General features: G+C 43.3%; 1 protein-coding gene across 1 annotated transcript; it reads right to left on the bottom strand.

The window, feature by feature from the left end:
- Positions 1-2,209: 2,209 nt before the first annotated feature.
- Positions 2,210-20,186, bottom strand: HDDC2 (HD domain containing 2). Its single transcript, XM_024759062.1, has 6 exons — positions 20,082-20,186; positions 18,738-18,859; positions 16,568-16,670; positions 10,051-10,119; positions 6,028-6,166; positions 2,210-2,553 (listed from the first exon to the last, which is right to left on the bottom strand). Exons 1-6 carry the CDS (start codon positions 20,151-20,153, stop codon positions 2,456-2,458), a joined length of 603 nt encoding a protein of 200 aa, XP_024614830.1. The 5' UTR covers positions 20,154-20,186; the 3' UTR covers positions 2,210-2,455.
- Between the last annotated feature and the right edge of the window lie 4,367 nt (positions 20,187-24,553).

Here is a 24,553-nt window from a genome sequence, read left to right as displayed (position 1 = left end):
GAGCGATATAATGGCCATGACATCTCTTTTTTCATTTTGTCATGAGATGTGTGAGTAGAATAATTAAATCAGTTTTTGGTTGGTAGGTCTCATCTTCTCACTGCTTACTTACTCAGGAGCTGCTCGTGTCTGTTGTAATTTGGGAAATGGTAGCCCACAGACAATGGGAAAACAAGGAACTGTTTTGGAGATAGAACCACCCCCACCTCCACCCGACCCGGATCAGCCCCAGGGACCAGGCAGGGAGAACTAGCCTGAGGTGCCCCCTGCAGACCAACCCTTCCAGCTGCTCCTCTTTTTGAGTGCGGGGTAGTCTCTTCCTCATTACCAAGAGGTTACAAGGAATTGTTTTTGTTGAGTTCATGTTGGAGGTCATCAGGAGGATGTGACCACCAGCTGACCAGAGAGCTGGGCCCAGGCAATCGGAGGCTACTCACCCCCATCCCTGTGCGTGTAATGTGTGTTCCACCTACCATTCCCACACTAGGAGCTGTTTCAGGAAGCTGCCTTGTGACGGTAATGGTTGAGACCATCTGGACGGTACACATGACTGACTGAAGCCAGTTAAAGCTTCTATATAAATTCAAGATTCTGACAGGCGAGTGCAGAGATCTTGTCTTGAGGCCGCCCCAGACAAGCTGCATACGTAAGTTGCCTTGCTTATGAACTGGCCACCTACTAAGCTGGAGTGGCTGCCTCTTCTGCAGTCTCTCCTTGCCCTCCGCGTAGGGGAGCCGGTCTGCCAACCAACAGTTCAACCCAAGAATAATTATTTACTCGGCAACATAGTTCTAGGGTTTGTTATTCAGAAGACCAATTCCAGACAAGTAGCACAGGTACCTAAGAAGAAAAAAACATTAGATTGATAATGCTTAACTATTTGTAGACATCGGCTGGTGAATGCAATAGCTATCTTCTTTTACTGATCTTCATTTTGTCCTTATTAAAGGATATTTTATTTATAACACCATTACATTTTCTGTTTTTAAATATATTAGCCCAATAAGGAAGGTTTAGGACTAAGTGTGAACCCTCATTTGGTAGGTAAATGGAAAACTGAGATAATGACTGAGACCAGTATTAAGTCTGACCCCAGTAAAGACTTCGAGAGTCTCTGTGTGGATTTATGAAAATTACAACAGGCAAACGACCCAAATAAAACTCCAGGGCCACAGAAAATCTTCCAGTTACAAATATTTGAACTTTATCAAGGGTTATTTTGTGTGCACGTTTTCATGCCAGGAGAAAAAAACTCCAAAACACTGATAGATATAGTTGTTTTCTTCTAAACCGTATCTCCAATGAATAACCAGACTTCGCTGACTTTCAACTATTTACTGCCTTTTACATACTGTTGCTGTGATGCAGCAGCATTTCAGTGCAGAGCAGCACTGCTCTTTTCAGTGCAGATCAGCTCTGTGTACACGCTTGTGTTGCTCCTAAAGAGATCACGCACCTTGCTTCCGGCAGATTGGGTATCCATGGATACTGCCAAGAGTTTCCAAAGAAACGGTGCCTAGGAGCCTCACCATGCCAGCCTTTTTAGGCCTTCTTCAAATGGAAACTGACATTTGAATTAAAGGGACAGGCATCACGCTCCCACCAAACTACTGAGCAGGTTTGCATGGATAGCCTTCCTTTCCTCACCATTCAGTGGCTGTGCAACATGTAAAGGCAAGCAGGCAGATTACTTACCCTATGCTAGGGAAATGAGGGGAAGAAGTCGGGTCTGATGTGTTCGCTCCATAAGGTCCCGTGACCCAGTAATAACTCATATATTTCTCATCTGGTGATAAATATCTTATAATCAAGGTCTGAAGAATATAAATCAGCCAGGGGAAAACAGAGGAGGAGAAATGCCATTTGAGATCGCATGCCCAGATTTATATCCCCAAATGACAGAAAGGATTGACGGGGGCGGGGGCAGAACCAGTTACCAGGTTTACAAGTCTATGATCAGGGGCCTAAAGCAGATCATAGTGAATTAAAAATCTGGCTGCAGAATCTGAATAAAGCAACATTTCATCTGATGGGAGAATGCATTATGATACTTTTGTCTTTCCTGGATCCTTATCACTAAGCCAGCTGAAGAATCTTCTTAAAAGCAATCATAATTAAATTTTCTATTGTTCAACGAATCTGGCCTTCAGGGAGTTAGGTTATTAACTCAGAATAAGATGACTTAAAATCAGTAATAAATATTCCAAAGTTTAAGGTTTTAAAATTTTATTTATTCAGTTCATAAAAAGCCCCCCACCCTCCAAGTCTTCATCCATGGCATTTTCAGGACCACACCCTGTTCTGTCGCTTCTTTTACTGTCCAAATTTTATCACGTTTCTTGCTGGAGTCCAGGCAATTGAAAATAGACTCACATCTGGGGAATCAACAGACCAACAGTGGCAAAACACAATACCATGAAACAGAAAAATAAAATGTTTGTTACAGGAGTGCATCTCACGAGTGTGGCTCACTGGCGGCGGCAGCTATGTTAGCGTTTCTTTCTGCCTCAAGTTCAGAAACAAGCTGGGCTATCTCAGGGTGACTGAATTTTCCTGCAATGCAAGAAGATAGGGAAAAAGATAATGACAAGTGAATACATCAGTTTCTCCAGCTGGATCCTAGGGCTTGTCAGGAGCCCGATTCTGTGATCTGACCCATACTTGACTCCAACGCAGAGTAAGATTCCAGGTCCTGGAGAGAGGCCAAAGGCAACCACTCGGAGCTTACGCTAGTCACCCCAGATGCTATCAAGCGTAAGGATGAGAATCAGGCAAAGAACTACAGCTCAGGCAGACCTGGGGAAAACCTCACCAGGCAGCCTCTGAGTACCCCGACCAGGAACTCCAGGGAAACTCAGGGAGGATGGAGTCCAGAGAACTGAGAACAATTGCTGTCCATTCTGCATCTGCAATTAGTTGTGGGGAACAATGCACCTACATATAAAAAGACTGATAGGAAGACCAGGGGGTCTGGGCTGTCCCAGGATGCAAACAAGAGTGCAAACATCTACAATGAAACCAGCTAGTCTGTGCTATCTTCCTGGCTCCTTGGCCCCTCTGGGTTTCTGCCCTGGGCAGCAACCAAGCTCCGAGCTATCTTAGGTGGGTGGTGGCTAGCACGCGGTGGGCTGGGGGGTGGTTAAACCCACCGTCCCTTCTTCCCTGACTGTCTTCTCTTGCCAGTGCCTTTTGTTGCTTGCTCTTCATTCCACAGTTAACTCTATTCCATTGATTCGCTATGCTCAATCTCTTCTCTGAACGTCCCCTTCACTTTCTTGCCCTAACTGACACCTACTCGTCCTGAGGATACAGCTTTCTCTGCAGCCCCTCCACCCGTGGCTGTCTTCCGTCTCATGCAGCTCCTACCACCAGGCCAGGGCTTGTCCTCCACACTCCTCGTTGCTTCCAGGCCATCCTCTGCCCCACGGTGTAAAAGTCGTGCTGTCAGACTTAACGTCATTCCACCAAAACTGCTTTTACCAAGGACACCGATCAGCTCCATGTTGCTAAATCCGACGGCTACTCCTGCCCTCTTGAAACACTTTCTTCCCTTGGCTTCTGGGACCCCTGATTTTCTTCCTCCAAACCTATTCTTCCCCCCATCTTTCCTGTCTAGTGGAAAGTCCAAAATCCTCAGACTCCTCTTATAAACACCCCATACACAAATCCTGTCGACTCTATACTCAAAATATATCCAGAATCTGACTTCTTACTTTTTCTACCATTACTACCCTGGTCCAAACCAGGGCAAGAAATAGGAAGAAACCATTTCTTACATCATTTACACTGTTTAAGTTTACTAATTTTTTACTAGAAATAGTGCACCACAGTGGAAAGTGCAGTGAATTGTAATCTCATCAGCTGTGCGCACATCACCCTCTTTCCAGGCTCAAGTTTCTTCCACAATATAATGTGGAGTTTAAACCAGATGACCTTCCAGCTCCCATAGTTTTTGATTGTACTAGTATTCTCATGTTTCATTTTCTGTTTTTCATTGTGAATGTACCAAAACAGAAGATAATAGTATTAAAATGCAAAGAACAACATAAACATGACATATTTTATTACCTTATTGGGGAAATATGCTATCTAGTAACCCAATCATTGGTCAAACCTTTTTTCGTGTAAAGAGTCAGATAGTAAATATTTTAGGTTTTGTGAACTATTTGGTCTTTGCTGCCAACTACTCATCTCTGCTGCTGTAGCATGAAAACAGTATAGACAACAGAGAAAGAAAGAGCGTGGCTGTTTCAGTAAAGCTTTATTGATAGAAACAAGCAGCAGCCAGTTTGGCCCACGGGCTATAGTTGGCTGACACCTGGTTTACAACATTATTCCACTGAACCAAAGTCAAACATTTTGAGCATCACCTATATCAAGGACAGATAAGACAAAGCTGGTTGGTCTCAGCCCTCAAACAGCTTACGATAGGGTGGGGTGGGCAAGTGGGGTTTTGGAAAGAAACCCAACGAGGAACATCATTACAGAGGATGCAAGTCAGACTGTGACAACGCTAAGGCAAGCTGCAGGCCAAGGGGAGATTGAGCAAAAAGAAGGGAACGCTCAGCTGTGACAGGGAAGATTAGGAGAGGAAACCAGACAGCTGAGTGGCCTTAGCCTGCAGAGCTGTTCAGATGACTTAAAAATTGTCAAGATTTTATTTTTAAGGAAGAGGAAAGCCACAAACGTTTAAAAAACAAAGAGGTGATGATACCTATATCTACAAAGGAGGAAAGCACTGAGACATGCAGGATGAACTCATGAGCCTAGCAGATTAAATTAGGTGGTTATAACAACAGTTCAATACAGAAATAATGAGGGCCTTGTCTAGGGCAGAGGTAGTGGGGCTGGAAAAGAGAGAAGGAAAATCACATCAACTTCATTACAAAGCAAATCATAGTTTGGAGCATATTTTGGAGCTGGGACTTTCCTCTACTTGATGAGGTCACAAAAGGGTCCAGAGAGGTCCCCCCAAAATCATCGCTAACAGTATTCTCAGGGGAGATGGAGGCTGAGCTGAGCCTGAAGAACTCCCAGGGAAGACAGATGGAGTTCTACTCCAGGGAGCAACATGAACACCAGCGGTCAGTGCACCTGGTGCCTCACTCTAGAAGCTGAATCAAAATGAAGATAGCGGGCTTCCCTGGTGGCGCAGTGGTTGGGAGTCCGCCTGCCGACGCAGGGGACGCAGGTTCGTGCCCCGGTCCGGGAAGATCCCACATGCCGCGGAGCGGCTGGGCCCGTGAGCCATGGCTACTGAGCCTGCGCGTCCGGACGGAGCCTGTGCTCCGCAACGGGAGAGGCCACAACAGTGAGAGGCCCGCGTACCGCAAAAAAAAAAAAAAAAAATGAAGATAGCTAAGGCTTATTGCCAGCCATTTTCTAAGCACTTCACATATATCCTCAAATAACCCTATAAAGTAGATTTTGTAATTATCCTCAAGTTAACAATAAGGAAACAAAGGCCCAGAGCTAGGTTAAGTATTAATTTACTGGAAGTTACGTAAATTGTATGTGGCAGAACCAGGATTCAAACCCATGCAGTTTGACTTTAGGCCTGTGCTCTGAAGAGCTATAATGACGACGGTGACTTCAGCTGTTTGGAGTTTTCTCTTTTTAAGTCTCTATTTCTACCTCCACCTTAACATGACCTGACATCTGTAAAGCACTTACATATTATAATGCATTTGACATACATTATCTCTCTTGAATCTCAAAACCAGCCTATGTCTTAAGTAGGGTATTATGATTTCCATTTTTCAGAGAGGTCAGGAGACTGCCTGGAAGCACACAGCTAGTATGTGTGACGTGAACCTGGTGCTCAGACTCCAGGGCGGCAATGCTCTTGTGTACTAGGTCACCTCATACCATAAACCCCACCATTTGCTTCTTAGATGCTCCGTACGCAAGTGCCAGAGGAGGGTGACAACAGTGGACATATAATATAATGTTACGACTAACATTTTATACACTAGGAGTAAATTAAGCCGAACCAAAGTGATGCTTATTGAAAGCAGCAGTGCGCACCTGCTGTGGAATTGTAGAAGTCCTGCAGTCTCCCAGGTTTGTTCTCAAGGTCTTCATATTCTGATGCCTGAAGAATCATTTCACATTGGTCCAGCTGCTTCACAAATTTAGCTTCTGCACTAGATTGGGTCTCATATTCCTAAGTAAAGGGACAATTAAAGCCACATGATTAGGGCTGCATGATAGGTTATTCCAGGAAAATTCTCATTCTGGTACCTGAAATCAGAGTCACAGCTAAACGCACATTCTGCACTGGCCACATTTCTCCACTGCATACAAACCCATCACAGAGACTAGTCACCTGCAATTCCACAGCTTAACAGAGGCGCTGTATGTGGGAAGGCGGTGCTCACAGCTCCATCTATTCCACCCGATGCCTGCGAGGCCTCATGTGTTCACATGGACACTTCCAAGCATTTTCCTTCCTGTTTAGTAACTTATCTTCAAGATCATTATTCTTTAATCCACCTGAGTAGAGCAGGTCTTTTCAACTTCAAGCCAATATTTCATCTTATGCTTCTCAAATTATTTCCCTCTCCATTTAATGTCGCGTTTCCTTTTCCCTTTGAAATGAATTTCTAGCTTTCTCATTTAATTTCGGTTACCACTCTACAATGAAAATCTCTGTCCCTGCTTTCCAAATAGGGAGGAGTTAATCAAGTCCCACCGGGTTATGACTCTTGAGGATACAGCCAGGGTCTGAGAACTCTTCATGCCATGGGTATGTGCATGTGTTGGTGGCAGGGAGGCGGTGAAGGTAGTGGACGGGGTGTGGCCTTTTTACCTCTCCTCTTCCCTTTGTTCCCTCCCTCCTCAGTGCAGACCAGAAATAAGAGGCAGTCTGCTTCATAGTGCATGACACATGTCACAAAACCACCGTCCCAATTAATACTATACAGAACCATTCTTCTATTAAGACCAAAGTATTCCCAACTGATTTCCCTGCCAAGTTCTCATTTGTAATTCCACCCTAGATGTGTTCAGATAATGAACCTGTCATGCTTTCTCAGCAGGGTGATGTGATGTGAATCACTGAAGATTTCTTGGTTTTTATTAGATGCAGCTCTGATTGGGGTTTTCAGAACAACAGAAGGATGAGGATTTCAAGCAGGAAAGAGATACAAGTTCCAGGTTCTCAACATGGAGGACCGAAGGAAAGAGAAAGAGAGGAAAGGAGAGGAAGATCAAAGGTTACCTCCCTCTCCCTTGGGGAAAGATTGGCACTACATGAAGTACTGACATATATAAAGTTTGTCTTTTATGTGTTCCACTTTCCCACCTCCTCATGACTCTCCCTCTGGGACCCAGGACCCTCATGTTGCTGTATATCAAACTCCCCACCAAAATACTGCACTTGTACTTCAAAGGATAGAACAGAGAGAGGCTTTTTTAAGGGGTACTTGTTAAAACAACAGTATCTTCAGCTGTATGTTGGGAAACAATCCAAGGGCAGGTGAGTGTGCCAGGCATTCAGCATATGGCAGGGAGCACCTCTTGCTTTGCCTCGGGATTCCAAGGGTTATTTCCTTAAAGCAAAATGCAGGTGGTAGGGAGGATATCTTTCCGTGATACTTCGAGGAAAAAAATGAAAATGTTTTCCCTTGACTTACTAAAATTTGACTTCACACTTCTATGGTAAAAGATAAATTATAATCGAGGATATCTAATTGCTTTAACTAGATGCGACCCTGTGGGCTGATAGCTATTTACAGTTGTGAATAGCAGTGATTAACGTTTCAGAAATCGATCAACTGCCATTTTCTATGTAACCAGTACTCAGTTCCCTGGGTACAGAATGACCCTGTTTTCTTAAATCAAAATCAGAACATATGGACTGGAGACAGAAAAACAGAGTGTACTATGTGTCAGGCAATATTCTAACTGCTTTACATATATTCATTTGATTGCCACGCAACCCTGTAAAATAGGTATACTACTATTAGTACCATTTTATAGATGAGGAAATTGAGACACAGACAGGTTCAGTAAGTTGCCCAAGATCAAATAGCTGGTAAACAGAGGAGCCAGTAACTTGAACCTTGGAAATCTGGTATTGAAGCCAATGTACATGAATCTAAAACATGCATAAGTTAATATGAGAGTCTGTGTTCTCTGTTGAATAGCGTTCCCACAAAATCATGTCTACCTGTAATGCACGAATGTAACCTTATTTGGACATAGAGTCTTTGCAGATGTAATCAAATTAAGATAAAGTCATAATGGATTAGGATGGACCTCAACCCAATGACCGACATCCTTACGGGAGGGAAATCTGGGCACAGATACAGACACAGGAAGAACATCACCTAAGGAGGCAGAGACTCGAACAAAGTATTCAGAAGGCAAGGATGTCAAAGCTGGAAGACGCATTCACCAGAAGCTAGGGAGAGGCAAGGAAGGATCCTCTCCCAGAGCCTTCAGGGAGCATGGCCCTGCCAGCACCTTGATTTGGACTTCTGGCCTCCAAAACTGTGAGACAATACATTGTTGTTTTAAGCCATCCGAGTTCGTGGTAATTTGTTACAGCAGCCCCTGGAAACCCAGGGTCTCTTACAATTAATAGTAAGTAACTGACATAGTATCATGAATACATAAGAACTATAAATGCTTGTTCAATTAATTAACATACAGCGTAATGACATAAAGAAAATGCTGAGTTAGGAGGCAGGCTTGTGGCCTTGCTTTGTCACCAGCTGGCTAAGAGACCTTGGGGAAGGCAAAACTCTTTAGTCTCCAGTCTTCTTATCTATAAAATAAGGGAGTTGGAAACAGGCTTTCTTTCAGCTATAACTGTACAAAACTCTAACAGATACAGTAAAGAGCCAAACAGAGAGAATATAGAGATAATTAAAAAATAATGAAGAATATAATAAAGTAGCCACTGCACAGAATCAGGGAAAGAGGAAGAAAGAGAGAGAGAATTAGTTTTCTAAGGCTGCTGTAAAAAGTACCACAAACCGGGTGGCTTAAGCAACAGAAATTTATTAACTCCCAGTTCTGGAGGCTGGGAATTGGAAATCAAGGTATTTGCAGGGTTGGTTCCTTCTGAGGGCTGTGAGGGAAGGAACTGCTCCAGGCCTCTGTCCTTGGCTTACAGATGGCCTTCTTCATGCTCACATGGTATTCTTCCAATATGTGTGTCTCTACATCCAAACTCCCCTTTCTATAAGGACACCAGTCATATTGGAAAAGCGCCCCACCCAAATGACCTCATTTTAACTTGATTACCTCTGTAAGAATCCTAGTTCCAAATAAGGTCTTATTTGGAGGTACGTATGAGTTTTAGGGGGTGAAAGAAAAGGTGGAAGGTCAGGTTCAGAAGACAGGAGGAGGGAGCAGGGCTTTGAAGGAAACGTGAAAAGTGAGAGTGAGAGGCAGGGCTACCCAAGCGTAAGGGGTGGGGCTAGAGGCTCAAGCAAGGGAGGGTCAGTGGGGCTGGAGGGGAGTGAGAAACTGCAGTAGGCAGGGTTTGTTTGTCGTTTTCCCTTCACTGCTGGAAAACAGCACCAGGGAGGGACTGAGCACCCACAGAGCCCACGTTCTGCGCTGGGCTCCATGGCAGCACCTGGCCTTGACCTCACACAGCCCTAACACCCCTTAATGGTTTCAGAGATGGACAACTGACTCAGGGAGGGGAAGGAGTCCAAGGTCACTGAGCCAGGAAGTGGTGAGTGAGGTGGGAACCCAGTTCTGAACTACCACAAAGCCTACATTCCTTTCAAGGACCAGAGACGGGGGTGGGGGGGTGTGAGGTTGACAGGGTGGAGGATGAGAGCCATGCATCAGGAAATCCAGGGGCTGTGAGTCAGTATCCATACCAGGCTTTACGGTGACAAGGGAAATGGGAAGAAAAACTACTATTAGTCCTGAGAAGTTCCTGCAGCAGCTGGGAGGTGAGAAACTGACACGACCGAAAAAGCAACAAGTTGGAGACAGCTTATTGAGATAGTCTAAGTCAAATAAAACACTGATGAGCCATATAAATTCAGTTACAATAAAAAGCGACCCATCAGATATACTTACTTCCCAAAGTTCATAGAGCTCTTTTCTGAGATCCTCTGGGAGGAGCTGGGTTAGCTGCTTCATAGCTTCCTGAAATACCAAATCATTACTTTAATCATATTCACATTTATTTAACAACTCATCTACAAATGCCAAATAATGGACTCAAACTCTTACAAATAACTCCCAAAGGGGCAGCAGAATATTGGACAATATTTAGGCTTACAAGGAGGGCAGTTGTGTACATTAAATAAATGTATTTGTTCATATGTATTTATTCACGAGCACTTATTTTGTGGCCTACAGCACACCAGACACAAATAAGGACAATGAGGAGGGTGTGAAATGATTACAGAAATATCAGTAGCAAGGCCAAGGAGCTTCCATCTTTTTTTTTTTTTTTAACATCTTTATTGGAGTACAATTGCTTTACAATGTTGTGTTAGTTTCTGCTGTATAACAAAGTGAATCAGCTATACATATACATATATCCCCATATCTCCTCCCTCTTGCATCTCCCTCCCACTCTCCCTATCCCACTCCTCTAGGTGGTCATAAAGCACCGAGCTGATCTCCCTGTGCTATGTGGCTGCTTCTCACTAGGTATCTATTTTACATTTGGTAGTGTATATATGTCCATGCCACTCTCTCACTTCGTCCCAGCTTACCCTTCCCCCTCCCCGTGTCCTCAAGTCCATTCTCTACATCTGCATCTTTATTCCCGTCCTGCTCCTAAGTTCGTCAGAACATTTTTTGTTTTTTAGATTCCATGTATATGTGTTACCATATGGTATTTTTCTCTTTCTGACTTACTTTACTCTGTATGACAGACTCTAGGTCCATCCACCTTACTACAAATAACTCAAATTCGTTTCTTTTTATGGCTGAGTAATATTCCATTGTATATATGTACCACATCTTCTTTATCCATTCATCTGTCGATGGACACTTAGGTTGCTTGCATGTCCTGGCTATTGTAAATAGTGCTGCAGTGAACATTGTGATACATGACTGCTTTTGAATTATGGTTTTCTCAGGGTATATGCCCAGTAGTGGGATTGCTGGGTCATATGGTAGTTCTGTTTTTAGTTTTTTAAGGAATCTCCATACTGTTCTCCATAGTGGCTGTATCAATTTACATTCCCACCAACAGTGCAAGAGGGTTCCCTTTTCTCCACACCCTCTCCAGCATTTATTGTTTGTAGATTTTGTGATGATGGTCATTCTGACCAGTGTGAGGTGATACCTCATTGTGGTTTTGATTTGCATTTCTCTAATCATTAGTGATGTTGAGCATCCTTTCATGTGTTTGTTGGCAATCTGTATATCTTCTTTGGAGAAATGTCTATTTAGGTCTTCTACCCATTTTTGGATTGTGTTGTTTTTTATGATATCGAGCTCCATGAGCTGCTTGTATATTTTGGAGATTAATCCTTTGTCAGTTGCTTCATCTGAAAACAGTTTCTCCCATTCTGAGGGTTGTCTTTTTGTCTTGTTTATGGTTTCCTTTGCTGTGCAAAAGCTTTTAAGTTTCATTAGGTCCCATTTGCTTATTTTTGTTTTTATTTCCATTACTCTAGGAGGTGGGTCAAAAAGGATCTTGCTGTAATTTATTTCATAGAGTGTTCTGCCTGTGTTTTCCTCTAAGAGTTTTATGGATTTTACATCTTGTGGATGAATTGAAGATGCCCACATGAATTTCAACCATAAGCATACTAGAGTTCAAAACAAACCTGAGTGTGGGGAGAATAGGAAAGTATCAGTGAATTACAAATCTCAAAGAAATTTTTTGTATACATTATGTTCATTTTTTATTGTTAAAATGTTTTTATTGCAAAATGTAAAGCACTACACAAATGGGCAGATATTGTTATTAACATAAATGAAACTACAAGCAGCATTTCATAGGCTCACAGACTCACAGACTGAAAAGAGATGTTAAAGGGTAATGAGCCAAACCATCCAGCAGCATCACTGGGCACTTCTTAGTCTCCCTCCATAAACATGTCCAGTGGTGGGAACCTAGCACCTCAAGAGGTTACCCAAATGGGCTTTAGGCAGCATTGGTAGAAAGTACTTTCTTACATCAAGCTGAAAATTGTCCCTGTAGTCCTTCCACCATGCCTATAGCCCCAGCTCTTCTGCCTTCCTCCCTCCCTCATAAAAACACAGTGTCAAACAGGTGGGCAGTGGCCCGGCTGGGCCAGAATCTCTGCAACCAGTGATTGGTCCAAGGGATGGCCATGTAACTCAAACCAGCCACTCAGGGGCCATCTGCATGAGTTGTCCAGCACAGGCTGGGAGACAGAAGCCCCGAGTAGAGCCTGGAGAGCCAAAATCCACAGAAAAGCAGAAATGAGGGAGTGAGAGCATGGAGGGTGTTCAGTATGTATTTCTAGTCTCCAAGTCCCAGGAGCCCCTCTCATTCCCATCTCTTCCTTCATTTCTATGTTGCTCCAAAATTCTAAAATATCACATTTTGGGGGCATGAGGTCTGCAATCTACTCTCAAATGGCTTCCAATTCCTTCACTATCCTCATCCTATGCCTCTTAATCTGGTCCAGTTCTTCTAACTAGAGCTTAGGCTCTTTGAAAAGAATATGGTTGTAAGAACCACTTTTGGCAAAGGTCTCACATAAAATCAAATGGTGAGATGGGAAAAAGCAATAAAAATAAAAATTTGTATATATAATTATTTATTACCGGGAGAAAAAAATGTTATAGAATACAACCACTTCCAGAGCAAACCATATTGGCCAGTGTCAACAATCTGCTCTTGTAACTAACATCACCATCTTGAATGGTTTGTACCATTACAGCAGGCTTAGTGGTATGAAATTTAGAGTATTTTGCACCTGCGTTCTCCCTTGTTTCTTTTGCATAAATCTCAGCAAAATATTTGAGAAAATACTTTGCACTTTCAAAAATTAATAGTGTCTTTATAAATAGATCGCTTTTCTCTACACCATTCTAGAAACATAAGTTTGCCCATTGCTTTTGTTTGAAAAGAATGAACTGAATAACATATAGGTACAGAGACATATCAAAATCTAAACTTTTAGAATATAAACATAAAAGTCCTGCTGTGACAAGGGATAACTTTATTTCCTTCAGAGCGATGCACCCAGCACTGAATACGGTGATTGATATGTGGTCTGACCCCGAAACACAATGGAACCAAAGCTTCCATCATGCCAAATGCTCTATTTCTATAAATGCAGCCCAAGGCTGAGTTGGCTTTTTGAAAATCACATATGATTACTGACTTATTAATAAGCTTCCTGGTGACTAAAATCACCATGTCTTTTAAAAAACAATACATAGCAAACAAATATGTTTTTGCTCTCTTCCTGAAATTAAGCAATGATTTTCTGGACCTAAACTCATTGATATCATCTGTCATTATACAATCAGAATTGCATTTTGAGACCTCTTAGTTGTTATTCCTTGTTTGGCCTCATATGCCACAGAATCATGCCTACCTTTTCAAATGAGCCACTGAAATCGACTTCATTAAAGTCCAGGACAAATGGCTGAAGATGTCAGACTTTCCCTGGCTGATGGTGAGCCCTGCCACTCCCACTTCTAAACTGAGTTTTGTCTTGTTCACACAGATTTAGAGTGATAATCTCCCTAGCTTCTTCCTGTTAGCAAAGCATGTCAAGAATCTGCCTACAGTTCTGAGCTGAGTGAAGCTTTCAGCAAATGTCTGTCAGTTTCGTGACAAGCACCCAGAAAGCAGTATTCATCACTCACACATCTTTGGTGGGGCTGAAGAGTGCAACAGTTAATGACAAACTGTAGATTCAGATGGGGTTTGAAACCCTGCTTGCCATTTACTAGCCGTGGAACCCTGTGCAAGTTACTTCTTTGTCCTTCAGGTTTCTCATCTGTAAAATGGGGTTAATAGTGGTACCCACCTGAAAGGATTGCTGCGAGGATTAAATAGTTAATATATATATAAAGTGCTCATTATCTGGCACAGGAAAAGCACTCTGTAAAATGTTCACTGTATTTTTCACTTTCTCCATCTTGCCATGTTTACTCCCATAATAAAGTTTTGTTCTTCCCCTTTTAACCTCTAGTTCTTCAGCAACTTTAACTCTCAGGTACATATATATCATAACTCTGCCTTCTGTTTTAATAAGTTTTCCCTTTGCAAAGGAATATAACCTGCTATTGCTATATTCCAGAGTCAAGCTTCATCCCACTACTTCTTAATGATCCCTACCAGGCATCATTTACCAACTAGGGTTATAATATGAAGTTTATTTTATCCTGTTTAGGAGGGGAGTCAGACTACAAGTATTACTTTTGGCCCCCCTGAATTTTCTCTTCTACACCTTCATTCTCCCTTTCATCTTAATACCTACTCTCCTCCAAGACAATCAGCCTTCCAATTTTATCAAGTATTTTTCCTCCCATTCCTACTTTGGTTTAAAGCCTTTCTGATGCCGTTGGCTAGCCTCTGGGCAAATGATACTTCCTGGTTTTCAGTATGTGCATTCCACCTCAAGGAGCCAAGAAACCCTCATTTAATTATCTTAAGTTATGGCTCAGACATCCACATCTTATTCATGAACACCATCTGCATAAAGAACTGTTCACCTCCCAGATCTTTTTCTCTGTCCCAAATCCTAACTAGCAGAGGAAGAGGCAATGGAGTATCAGCGCACCCCCCAAGCCTTTGGTTTCCCGTCCAAGAACTTGGGGTTCTTTAAGATGTTTCCCCTGTCCCTTCTGATGATATTTATTCTCCTGTAAATCAGATGGAGTGGGCAGCAGCCAGGAGGTTTAATGAGGCTGGGCAGGCTTTTCATCATTGCCTGCATACGGCGTCCAGGAAGCAGCAGCACTGAGTGTCAAGTCCCCTCTATGCCCCGCTCCGGGGGGTGTCACTAGCCAGGACTCAGCTTCTGTCAGGACAGAGGTGGGTTTTCTCTGTCCCCAGTGGTTGGAGATCCTTCCTACTGAATGTTTTTTCTTCAGAAGGTTCTGACTCGCTCCTCTGTGGAATGAACCTCACATTCCTTGCGTGCCTATACGGGAACACTCTCTTCTTCCTTTGCGTCACTTTAAGGGTCTCTGATCACCCTCTGGTACTTCAGTATGTGATTTCTCCTCCACAAGGTATATACATTTACCCTTGAATGAAACTATTGTACATCCTGAAACGTGCTATATAATTGAGGAGTCTTTTCCTCCTCCTTTTTCTCTATGTCATATGTCAATACCCAACATCCTCTGGTTTGGGGCTAACTCCTCTCCACAACTCAGCATCTTGAGCTAATTGTTTTCTTTTTGTGTTAATCCTGCCAGTCAACCTAGGAGTTCTTTATTCAGGACAGTCTAGACTCCTACAGGGAAACAGTTCCTTAGCGCCTCCGTTTTCACAGACTGTCATGATGCTCGTGTGTTCTGGACCTGTATTTACACTAAGAACACATTCCTTACACTATTCCCCTTACTACCATAATTTAGGGTGTGTTGGAACTCCTAAACTGAGATTCCTCATAGATCTTCTTGCCTCTAGAGGGGCAAAAATGCTGTTGGCTACTGAGCTCTAGCCTCCGCCAGCTCCGAGAACAGCTATTTAAGCCCACTTTCCCTGTTAAACCACCTTGATGAAGGATCTGTTGACTCAATCTCTCTGGCCTACAATAAAAGCAGCTTGCAATAAACCCTGAATTGGGAACCAGCCATTCAGCATTTTTAAAAAAAACCAGCCATTCAGCATTTAAAAAAAAAACCTTCCTGGATTTTCCAGTCTCTGTTTCAAATATGTCTTCCTCTTTGTCCCTGGACTCTGGTTTAGAGTCCAAATCAGCAGACAATGTTTTATTGATGTTATTCATTTTTTACTAATACAAAATTTTTTTCTTTACTTTTAACCACTAAATCAAAGGACTAAGTTAAAATTTACTAAATACTAATTATAATAATGATTATTCTTGGGCTTTATAGAACTTCTCTCCAAAGAGCTTAAACTAGCATGGAGAATTCCTTCAAGTTCCAGCTATTTCCATTGTCCTACTGAAAGCCGTACTATCTGTACTCTGTGTTCAGGTGCCCTCTATGCCCCTCCATGAGAACTGAAACCAACAAAATGCCCTGTCTCTGTGTTAAACAAGGCTTAGAATAAGCAAAACCAATTCACTGCTTATTCCAAGAGATCCTTACTTCTGGAAGGTAAGATTGTAAACCACCCAAAATAGAGTAAGCACTAACAGCTGACCCTTCAAGACGCTTGTTAAGACCTTGGCTCACCAGCCCTACCACCCCAAAGTTATTATGTCCTAAACTCTATGCAATCCCATCTTGTAAGACAGCAGCTCCTCTTGTAAGATGCATCCAAACATCCTCCAGCCCAGGCCCTAAAACTCTATAAATACCCTCCCTTCACCCTCCTTTCTGAGACACTACTAAAACTCCGTCAAGGAGGTACTCTCCCTTACTGCAATAGGTCTAATAAACTTAGCTTTGTTTCAGCAGTGGGTTTTTCTGGGGGTCTTTTGTGGAGTCAACAGTCAACACTGACCTCTTCTCGCCTATGTTTTTCTTCTTTGGGGATGTTATCTGCTGGTGCTATGTCCCCAACGATGCATTCTGCCATATCATGAACCAGGGCTAGGCGTACACATCTGACCAGGCAAGAAATGGTGAATAATTACACAGAATTATATTCACTACAGATTCCTTCTCTATACTACTTTGAAGTTACATAATATAGTTTTCTTTCTCCAGCCTCACAGAGTATGTTATTTTAATGCAGTATTTCCTAAAGTAATTATATTCTGCCAGCCTGCAACAGTTCTGAGTCAAAACAGTTAGTTAATATTCAGCACAATACATGAGAATACAGGGGAAATTGTTAGCATGAATTAAAAAAAAAATAGCTGGTTTCTCAAATGTCACTTTAAAAGCTTGCTAACTTTAGATTAAAAAGCCAGGAGGTGATCTAGTTAGAGCATTTACTTACCGATACAAAATTCAAAAACTATCATTTCCCCAATGTACTAGTCAGATGTCAAAATGATGCCCTTTCTAGAGAAATGAGTACAGTTGGACAGATCTGAGTTTGCATCCAGCAATCAACATCTAATAGCTGTGTGACCTTTGCCAAGGTACTTAATTTCTTTAAATGCTGAGTTTTGCAGCCTTCATTTTTTTTTTTTTTTTTTTTTTTTTGCGGTACGCGGGCCTCTCACTGCCGCGGCCTCTCCCGTTGCGGAGCACAGGCTCCGCAGGTGCAGGCTCAGCGGCCATGGCTCACGGGCCCAGCCACTCCGCGGCATGTGGGATCTTCCCAGACCGCGGCACGAACCCATGTCCCCTGCATGGGCAGGCGGACTCGCAACCACCGCGCCACCAGGGAAGCCCCAGCCTTCATTTTTAACATCCGTAAAAAGGGGTAATAATACTTCCTAACTTTGGTATGAAAACTAAATTAGATAATTTATGTTCCTGAAACATGTTCATTATTCAACAAACGATTATAATTATTAGTGATAATGATGATCATCATCAAAATAATAAAGGCAGTTCATGAGATAAATGCCCCAGAGGGCCAGCCTGTTTTATGTTCCCACCATCACCAAGGCAGAAGGCCTCACAGCCTCCTCACAGGTGTCCCTGCCTGCAGTTGCTCTCTCATCTAGTTCAAATCTCAGACTGTCCTTACGAGCCTCTCCATTTGACACCGTGCTCATCTCATACTATCTGCTAAAAATCTCCTAAATTCTACACCATCTACAGAGTAATAGGCCTCCGGAGACTCCCTAATGGACCTTTGTTTCAATCAATTTGATTTACTTATCAATTCCAAAATATACCTTTACTTTCCTACCATCAGAGATTTGGTTTCTCTGCCCTTCTCTTTATGTGCTGTCTTCTACTTCTCCACCTAATCAGCACCTTAGAGGTCAGCTCCGATTCTGTATCCTCCATTAAGACCGCCCAAGAACAGGTGATCTCTTCGGTTAAATTTTCTAACTTAATTTATTTTGTGCTCTGTATGGAAGCCACTCTGGGCCTGTGTAATTCATCTGGGTTTTATTTACTATCTTATACTGTATTGCTAGGAAAGTTTGTCCTGCGCTCAAAAAGCATTTTATTTTTTATTTTATTTATTTATTTTGGCTGAGTCAAGTCTTAGTTGCGGCATTCATGACGGATCTAGTTCCCCACCCAGGTATCAAACTCAGGGCCCTTGCATTGGGCGTGGAGTCTTACCCACTGGACCATCAGGGAAGTCCCTCAAAAAGCATTTTAAACACTTGTTGGTTGACTGAAGGGAGAGAGGATATCTTTCTCAGCTCTTTGCTGCACATACAATTTCAAAAAGTCACTTCACAAATAAGTGCTACTATTCAGAAAAGGGGTGAAATGAAGGTACACACAGTGTATGGATACAATTTTAGACAAAAGACACTTTACCTTCAAGGCCCTGGAAACCCTCACATCACACTTAAGTTTCCTTGAGACCAAGGCAGCCTCTTTCACTTGCCAGGAGAAAACCCAGAGTACAGTTTACAACAACTGAAGTGATCAGCATATAGTGCCCCTTCCCACATCCTGAATCTGTATGGTTTGCCTCAAGTAATTTTTCTTGACATATACACTAAGCTACAAGAATTTGACACAGGCCTCAGTCATGAAGAGTCGTGCATACCCACAGACCCTAACCGGCACCAAAGTTCACAGCTTACCGGTCTTTGTTAAGATGTTCATCTTTGGTCACCAGAGCCATAATTGCCATCCTATACATGTGATCTGATACGCTCTCTGGCTTCTGGACATTTCTGTATACCCAGCCAGTACGCGGGACTCTCTGATAAAAATGAACAGAAAACAATTGATAAAAATAAGTATTTTATCTACGGTGCTCTTCAAGAGAAGTCCAGGGAACAGGGCACAGAAGCTGGGTCATGGTTTCAGTACATATTAAAAAACGCTTAACTAACCTAAATGATCAACTTCTGGAATCAAATAAACCAGTGAGGGCAGAGAATGAGAAAGAGAGAGGGAGGGAGGAATAATTCACAAGTATACAATACATAAGTCCAAAAGTCAAGTTACTCCGTGTTACCGATTTACTGATGTACAGATCATATACAAGTCCTTAAAACATAAGAACAAAACTGTAAAGTATCTTTCCTAACTATAAGAGTTGTTAAGTTTTACTTCAAACAACTCATTAGACACAAGTAGAAAACACTGTGGTGAGAGCGTCGTGAACAAGCGACAGACTTCCAAATTCTGAAGCAGAAAGGATAAGGCATTTCTAACTGCTTCATGCTACCCACCAGTCATGACTCTTCCTTTTACTCAGATCATGATGTGATCCTGTGAGACTCGGGAGTTCACATTTCTAAAGAATTTTATGAACTGTAGAAACAATGGCATGAAACAGATAATCTGCTTTGAACTTGGAGAAATTCTGCAAAACGTGTGGCCAGGGGTGGACCGGCAGGAGGAGGACCCCTGGGATGTAACTCCAGTGTGTGCTACATAAAATCCTCCGTTAAAAAAAAAAAAAAAAGTCTTGTTATTTCTATAAGTAATTGTGAGACAGATTTTAAGCACTCCACTTAAACCCTGCAGGACCAATGGGTTCTGATCTTCCCACTTGGCCGGTTGTGGGGTCGTGAGCCCCAAAAGTACTCGGGGCAGACGCGGGCAGAGGGACCAGCACATCACCGCGCCGGATCCCCTCCAGAAACCTCTCGAAAGGCCGCCTGGGCCGGCCCCATCGGAGCGCCAGGCCGACACAGGAAACAGCGCGTCTCGGACTCCTCCCGGCCTGGGGTCGGCCCTAGCAGCCCCGCCACGCAGTCTCCGCCACTTGCTTCCTCCCACCACGGTCCGGACGCACGACCGCATCCATCCGGAGGGGTTTCCTCTGTCGACCCCAAGAGGCCGGGAGAACTGAGGAAGGGGGCTGGCCTCGGGCCAGGTGGGGAGCAGGAGCCTCGTCGCCCCGCGGCCGGCCCCGGCCTCTCTCCGCGCAGCCGCGACCCCGGCCCCCGGCGGCCCTCCCGGCGCCCGCTCACCTTGAGCTGCCCCACCAGCCGCAGGAACTGCAGCAGGTCCCGGGCCCCGCGGCCCGAGATAGGCGCAGCCATGCGGCCACCGATCCCGACAGGTCTGAGCCAGCAGCGCGGCCGCCGCTCGAAGCTCCTCCCCCCGAAGCCCCTCCCACTGAAGCTCCTCCCCTTCTTCCTCCCTACCCCTCCTTCCCTCTCCTCCTCTCCTTACTCCTCCATTTCCTCACCCTGGTTTTCTCCGACTGTCTGTCCAGTCTTCCACCTTCCTGGCCGTAGTGGCTGCAGCTGGGCATTGCACCATCCAAGAGCACTGTACTTGGAGCATCTAGGTATGCGTTACTTGTTTGCTAAACTCCGCTCAACTGAGCTCCATCAAACTTTTAAAGGGATTGCCGTTCCTTGGGGAGGGACAGAGGGGTTGGGGTGCCGAGGAGGTGGAGGAAGGTTATGCCATAATGCACCAAAATCTTGCCTTTTAGCAATTCAACCTCTGACTAGAGGGAGAGATAAGGAACCCTACTTGAAGGCGAGCAATCTATAAACATTTTAACAGAGGCACAAGGAAGATGCTTTGGAAGGGAGACATTAGTTAGGAGTGACAAAAGTACTGCAAGGATTGGAGGCTAGCCACAGCTAGAGAACTTTAGAGGTTAGTATAAATGGCTAGGGAGTGAATACAATTCCATGTTGAAATCACAACCCCCTGACACCTCAAGTGCTGAAGAATCCCCAAAAGTTGGTCAAGGCCTGTCTCAACTATCTGTCCTAAGTCTATCAAAAACCGATGGTACCAGTTTTTAAAGGCACTTAGTGACATGCATACTGAAGGACTCAATGAGAGAGGGTAACATGGAGAATAGACTGTATAGGGAGGAAGGAAGTTGGAAAACCAGTTAGGAGTCTATTGAAGTAATTCTTTGGGGAGATGATTTTGGTTTAATCCAGGATTCTAGTAGTGGAGGTGGTGAGATGTTAAATTTGGGGTACAATTTAAAGGTAGGACTAACAGGATTTGTGACAGATTGGACATGGGGTATGAGAGAAAGAGAGGAGTCAATGATGACTCCACGAATCTTGGCCTGACCAACTGAAAGAATGGAGTTGCTATGTATTGAGCCAGAGGAAACTGCAAGAAGAGTAGGTTGTGGGGAAGGGTAGGAATCAGAAGTTTAGTTTAGGACATGTTGAGATACCTATTAGAGATCCTAGTAGAGAGATAAATCGGGAGGTCAGGGGAAGGGTGACAACTTTGTGTCATCAGCACATAAGATGGTTTGTAAAACCAAGCAACTGGATGAGACCACCTGGTGGAAAAGTGTGGATGAAGAAAAGATGTCTGAAGCCTCAGCTCTCAGGCAAACCAACGTTTAGAGTTTGGGAGACCAGAAAGAAGTGGCCAGTGAAGTAGGTAGAGGATTAAGAGGTGGTTGTGTCCTGGAGGCCAGATGAAGAAAATACTTAAAGAAGGAAGGAATGTGATCAATTAAGTCAACATTATATCAGATAAAGACAGATTTGACTACTGGATTTAGCAAATTCATTGTCACTACTGACCTTGACAAGAGCAGCTTTGGTCTGCTGGGGCAAGCAGAACCCTACCTGGAGATGTTCCAGAGAGAACAGGAGTGAGAAATGCTACTCATTTAAAATGAGTGGGGCTACTGGAGGAAAGATTTCTTTTTAAGACAGGAGATGTTACAGTATTTTTGTTTACTGATGGAGGTGATCTAGTAGAGAGGGAAAATTAATGACGTATTGTAGGAGACAAAGGAGAGAAATACTGGAATGACGGCCTTGAGTAGATAGAAGAGGATACAATCTAGGGTACAAGATGAAAGATTGGTCTTAGGAATATGGAGCATTCATCCATAAAACATGAGGAAGGGAGAATATATGGTGACTAATTAACGGCAGTTGTGGTTGTGGGAGATTGTGGAGCTCTCTTCTGATTGCCTCTATTTTCTCACTGAAATAGGAAGTGAAGTCTAGACTGGGTTATGTTGTAGTAATACGCAACCTCTGTATCTGAGGGGTTTAACACGTCAAAGGTTTACTTCTCTCTGATGCTAAATGTCTGTTGCTCGGAAATTGGCAAGCCTGTTTGCACTCTACCAGACCAATGGCTTATTTCAAAGCCTTGTTGGCCAACCACTAACATCAGGGGACTTGGAACCCATTTGTTTCCCTAGAAGCGGGTGCCAATTTAAAGCATTGGGCAAGGAAAACAATTTGGATCACTTACTGAGTCAACTAGAAGAAAAGGTGAAATCAGAAGGCTCTCATTAGAGGGATTCATCCCTTGGGTTTAATATACACTTCTGGGGAATATGGAAATCTCCTGAAATTGTGTTGCATTTGAGGGCTTTTCTATTTATCAGGTCCCTAAGGAGGCCTGTGACCAGAATGGGGGCAAAATCTGCTGCTATTGAGAAAGCCGCTTCAGTATGCAGCTGTGGGGTAGTCCACAAAGCTCTGGTCTTGGTGTTCTAACACAAAAAGCTATCACTGCTTAAGCCTCCTCTAAGTGAGATATATTGTCACACATCTCTCCTCATTTTAATTCACCCAACATTTCTCCAAGATAGTAATCGCACATTTCCAAGAGAAAACTGAGTGGCACAGAAGCTGAAGAACTGGCCTGACTTTTCTTTCTTTTTTTTTTTTTTAACTTTTTATTTTATATTGGAGTATAGTTGATTAACAATGTTGTGATAGTTTCAGGTGTACAGCAAAGTGATTCAGTTACACATAATTCATGTATCTATTCTAAGTTTTCATAACCAGTGCACAGGGCTGCCAGAATTGAAGCTCTGGCCTGTCTTCCTCCAAATCTTCCTTTCCATGACACCCTGCTGCTTGCCAGCTAACTGGCTGTGAGTACCACATCTTATCACTGTGGAAATTAAATGAGATCCTGTGTATAAAATAGATTTCGTATACTGTCATTCAGGTAAAGCATTGAGCAAGAGAACAGATAGCAATGGATTGATCTGAGAAACTTTGCCCAGAAAACATTTATAAAAATGCTTTTAGGAACTGATGAAAGAACAGAGACCATGTCTGACCAAAACCTACTTTCTTTTCTTTTTTTTCCTTTAGACACCCAAGGAAGAAATGATGCTTCTGCCTGCTATATCTTCACTGACAAAAAGGTTAATAGTTGGTTTATATCAGCGACCCTCAATCTTGGGGTGACTTTGCCCCAAAGGAACATGTGGCAATGTTTGGAGACATGTCTGGTTGTCACAAAGCAGGGCAGTGTGCATCTAAAAGGCAGATGTCAGGGCTGCTAATAAATTCCCACAAAGCACACGACGACCTGCCACAACAAAGAATTATCCGGCACAAATATCACTAATGTTGCAGTTAAGAAGCTGTAGTCTATAGGTCCGAAATGAAAATGCTTAGAATTAAACTCCTTGTATTGTTGATGAATTATAATTGGTGAAAATGGATGTTACATTTATATTAAAATGAGTGAGGAAATAAAATAGACACAATTTTCACATGTAACCCCTTTTTAAAGTAGTGTAGAAAGGCTCTGGAGGTTGGCCACAGAGACTCTGGAAAGATGAGGGGAATTCGAGGAAGGCTTTGATCAGTTATGTTACTAGGTTAAGCAGAGCAATTCAGCTCCCCGAAGAAAAATGCAGGATGGTAAGTCTAGGAGTGGGGGAATATTACAAAAGGAATATTTGCTCAAAGAGATTGGGCTTTGTTCTCTTTTGCCACTTTTCTTGCCGGTGGTGCAGTATTGCAGTGCAGCAGAAAAGTCAGAGTGGGCACCAGTCCCCCATAAAACCAGCCATTAACGGCAGAGGTAAGGGAGGGCTTTCTGCTCAGATGAGCAGCTGTAGAGTGCACCCTGTCTGTGGTGGCTGAGGGTGTCAGAGACATTGCCAAGAAAGATGTGCCTTCTTGACAGGCAACCTTAAGCTGAGCAAGAACGGTTTGGCTCCAAGCTAATTGCCACTAATGGGTGTGTTAGAGTCACCCCTGGACACATCTGGATTACAGAGTGGAGGGGTTCTGCATGTATAAAGACAACATTACTGTTTTGTTTTTTGTTTTAAATTATTATCTGAGTTAATAATCCCTTACACCAGTTTTGTGGCAAGCCCCCAAATCTCCACTGATGCCCACCTTCAGTGACTAAAGGGTTTCATAATTGTACAAGAACCTTCAGCTGCTCTATCACTCCATCCTTATCAGATGGAACAGACTGGAACTATTATCCCTCTAGAGTGACTGAAGTTACAGTTTGCCCCTGTCCATCAGCATGCATCATCAGGAATAGAGCAGGGTTCCAGGTGAATTTCACAGAGGTCCTTGATGCCAGCCACTGTTTTGGGAGCTGTTACACGGTGACCTTTCAGGTGTCTTAGACCAGGTGTCTTAGACCTTTCAGGTGTGTCTTCTCCGCACACAGAAAAAGAAATGATACTATCGTACGTACTCAGCAGTAGCATTTTCCTGTT

This window comes from Neophocaena asiaeorientalis, unplaced genomic scaffold, assembly GCF_003031525.2.
Source record: "Neophocaena asiaeorientalis asiaeorientalis breed wild unplaced genomic scaffold, Neophocaena_asiaeorientalis_V1.1 scaffold5, whole genome shotgun sequence".
NCBI classification, from domain to species: domain Eukaryota; kingdom Metazoa; phylum Chordata; class Mammalia; order Artiodactyla; family Phocoenidae; genus Neophocaena; species Neophocaena asiaeorientalis.
The sequence above is the reverse complement of the archived record's forward strand: the minus strand, read 5'-3'. Positions and strand labels throughout refer to the sequence as shown.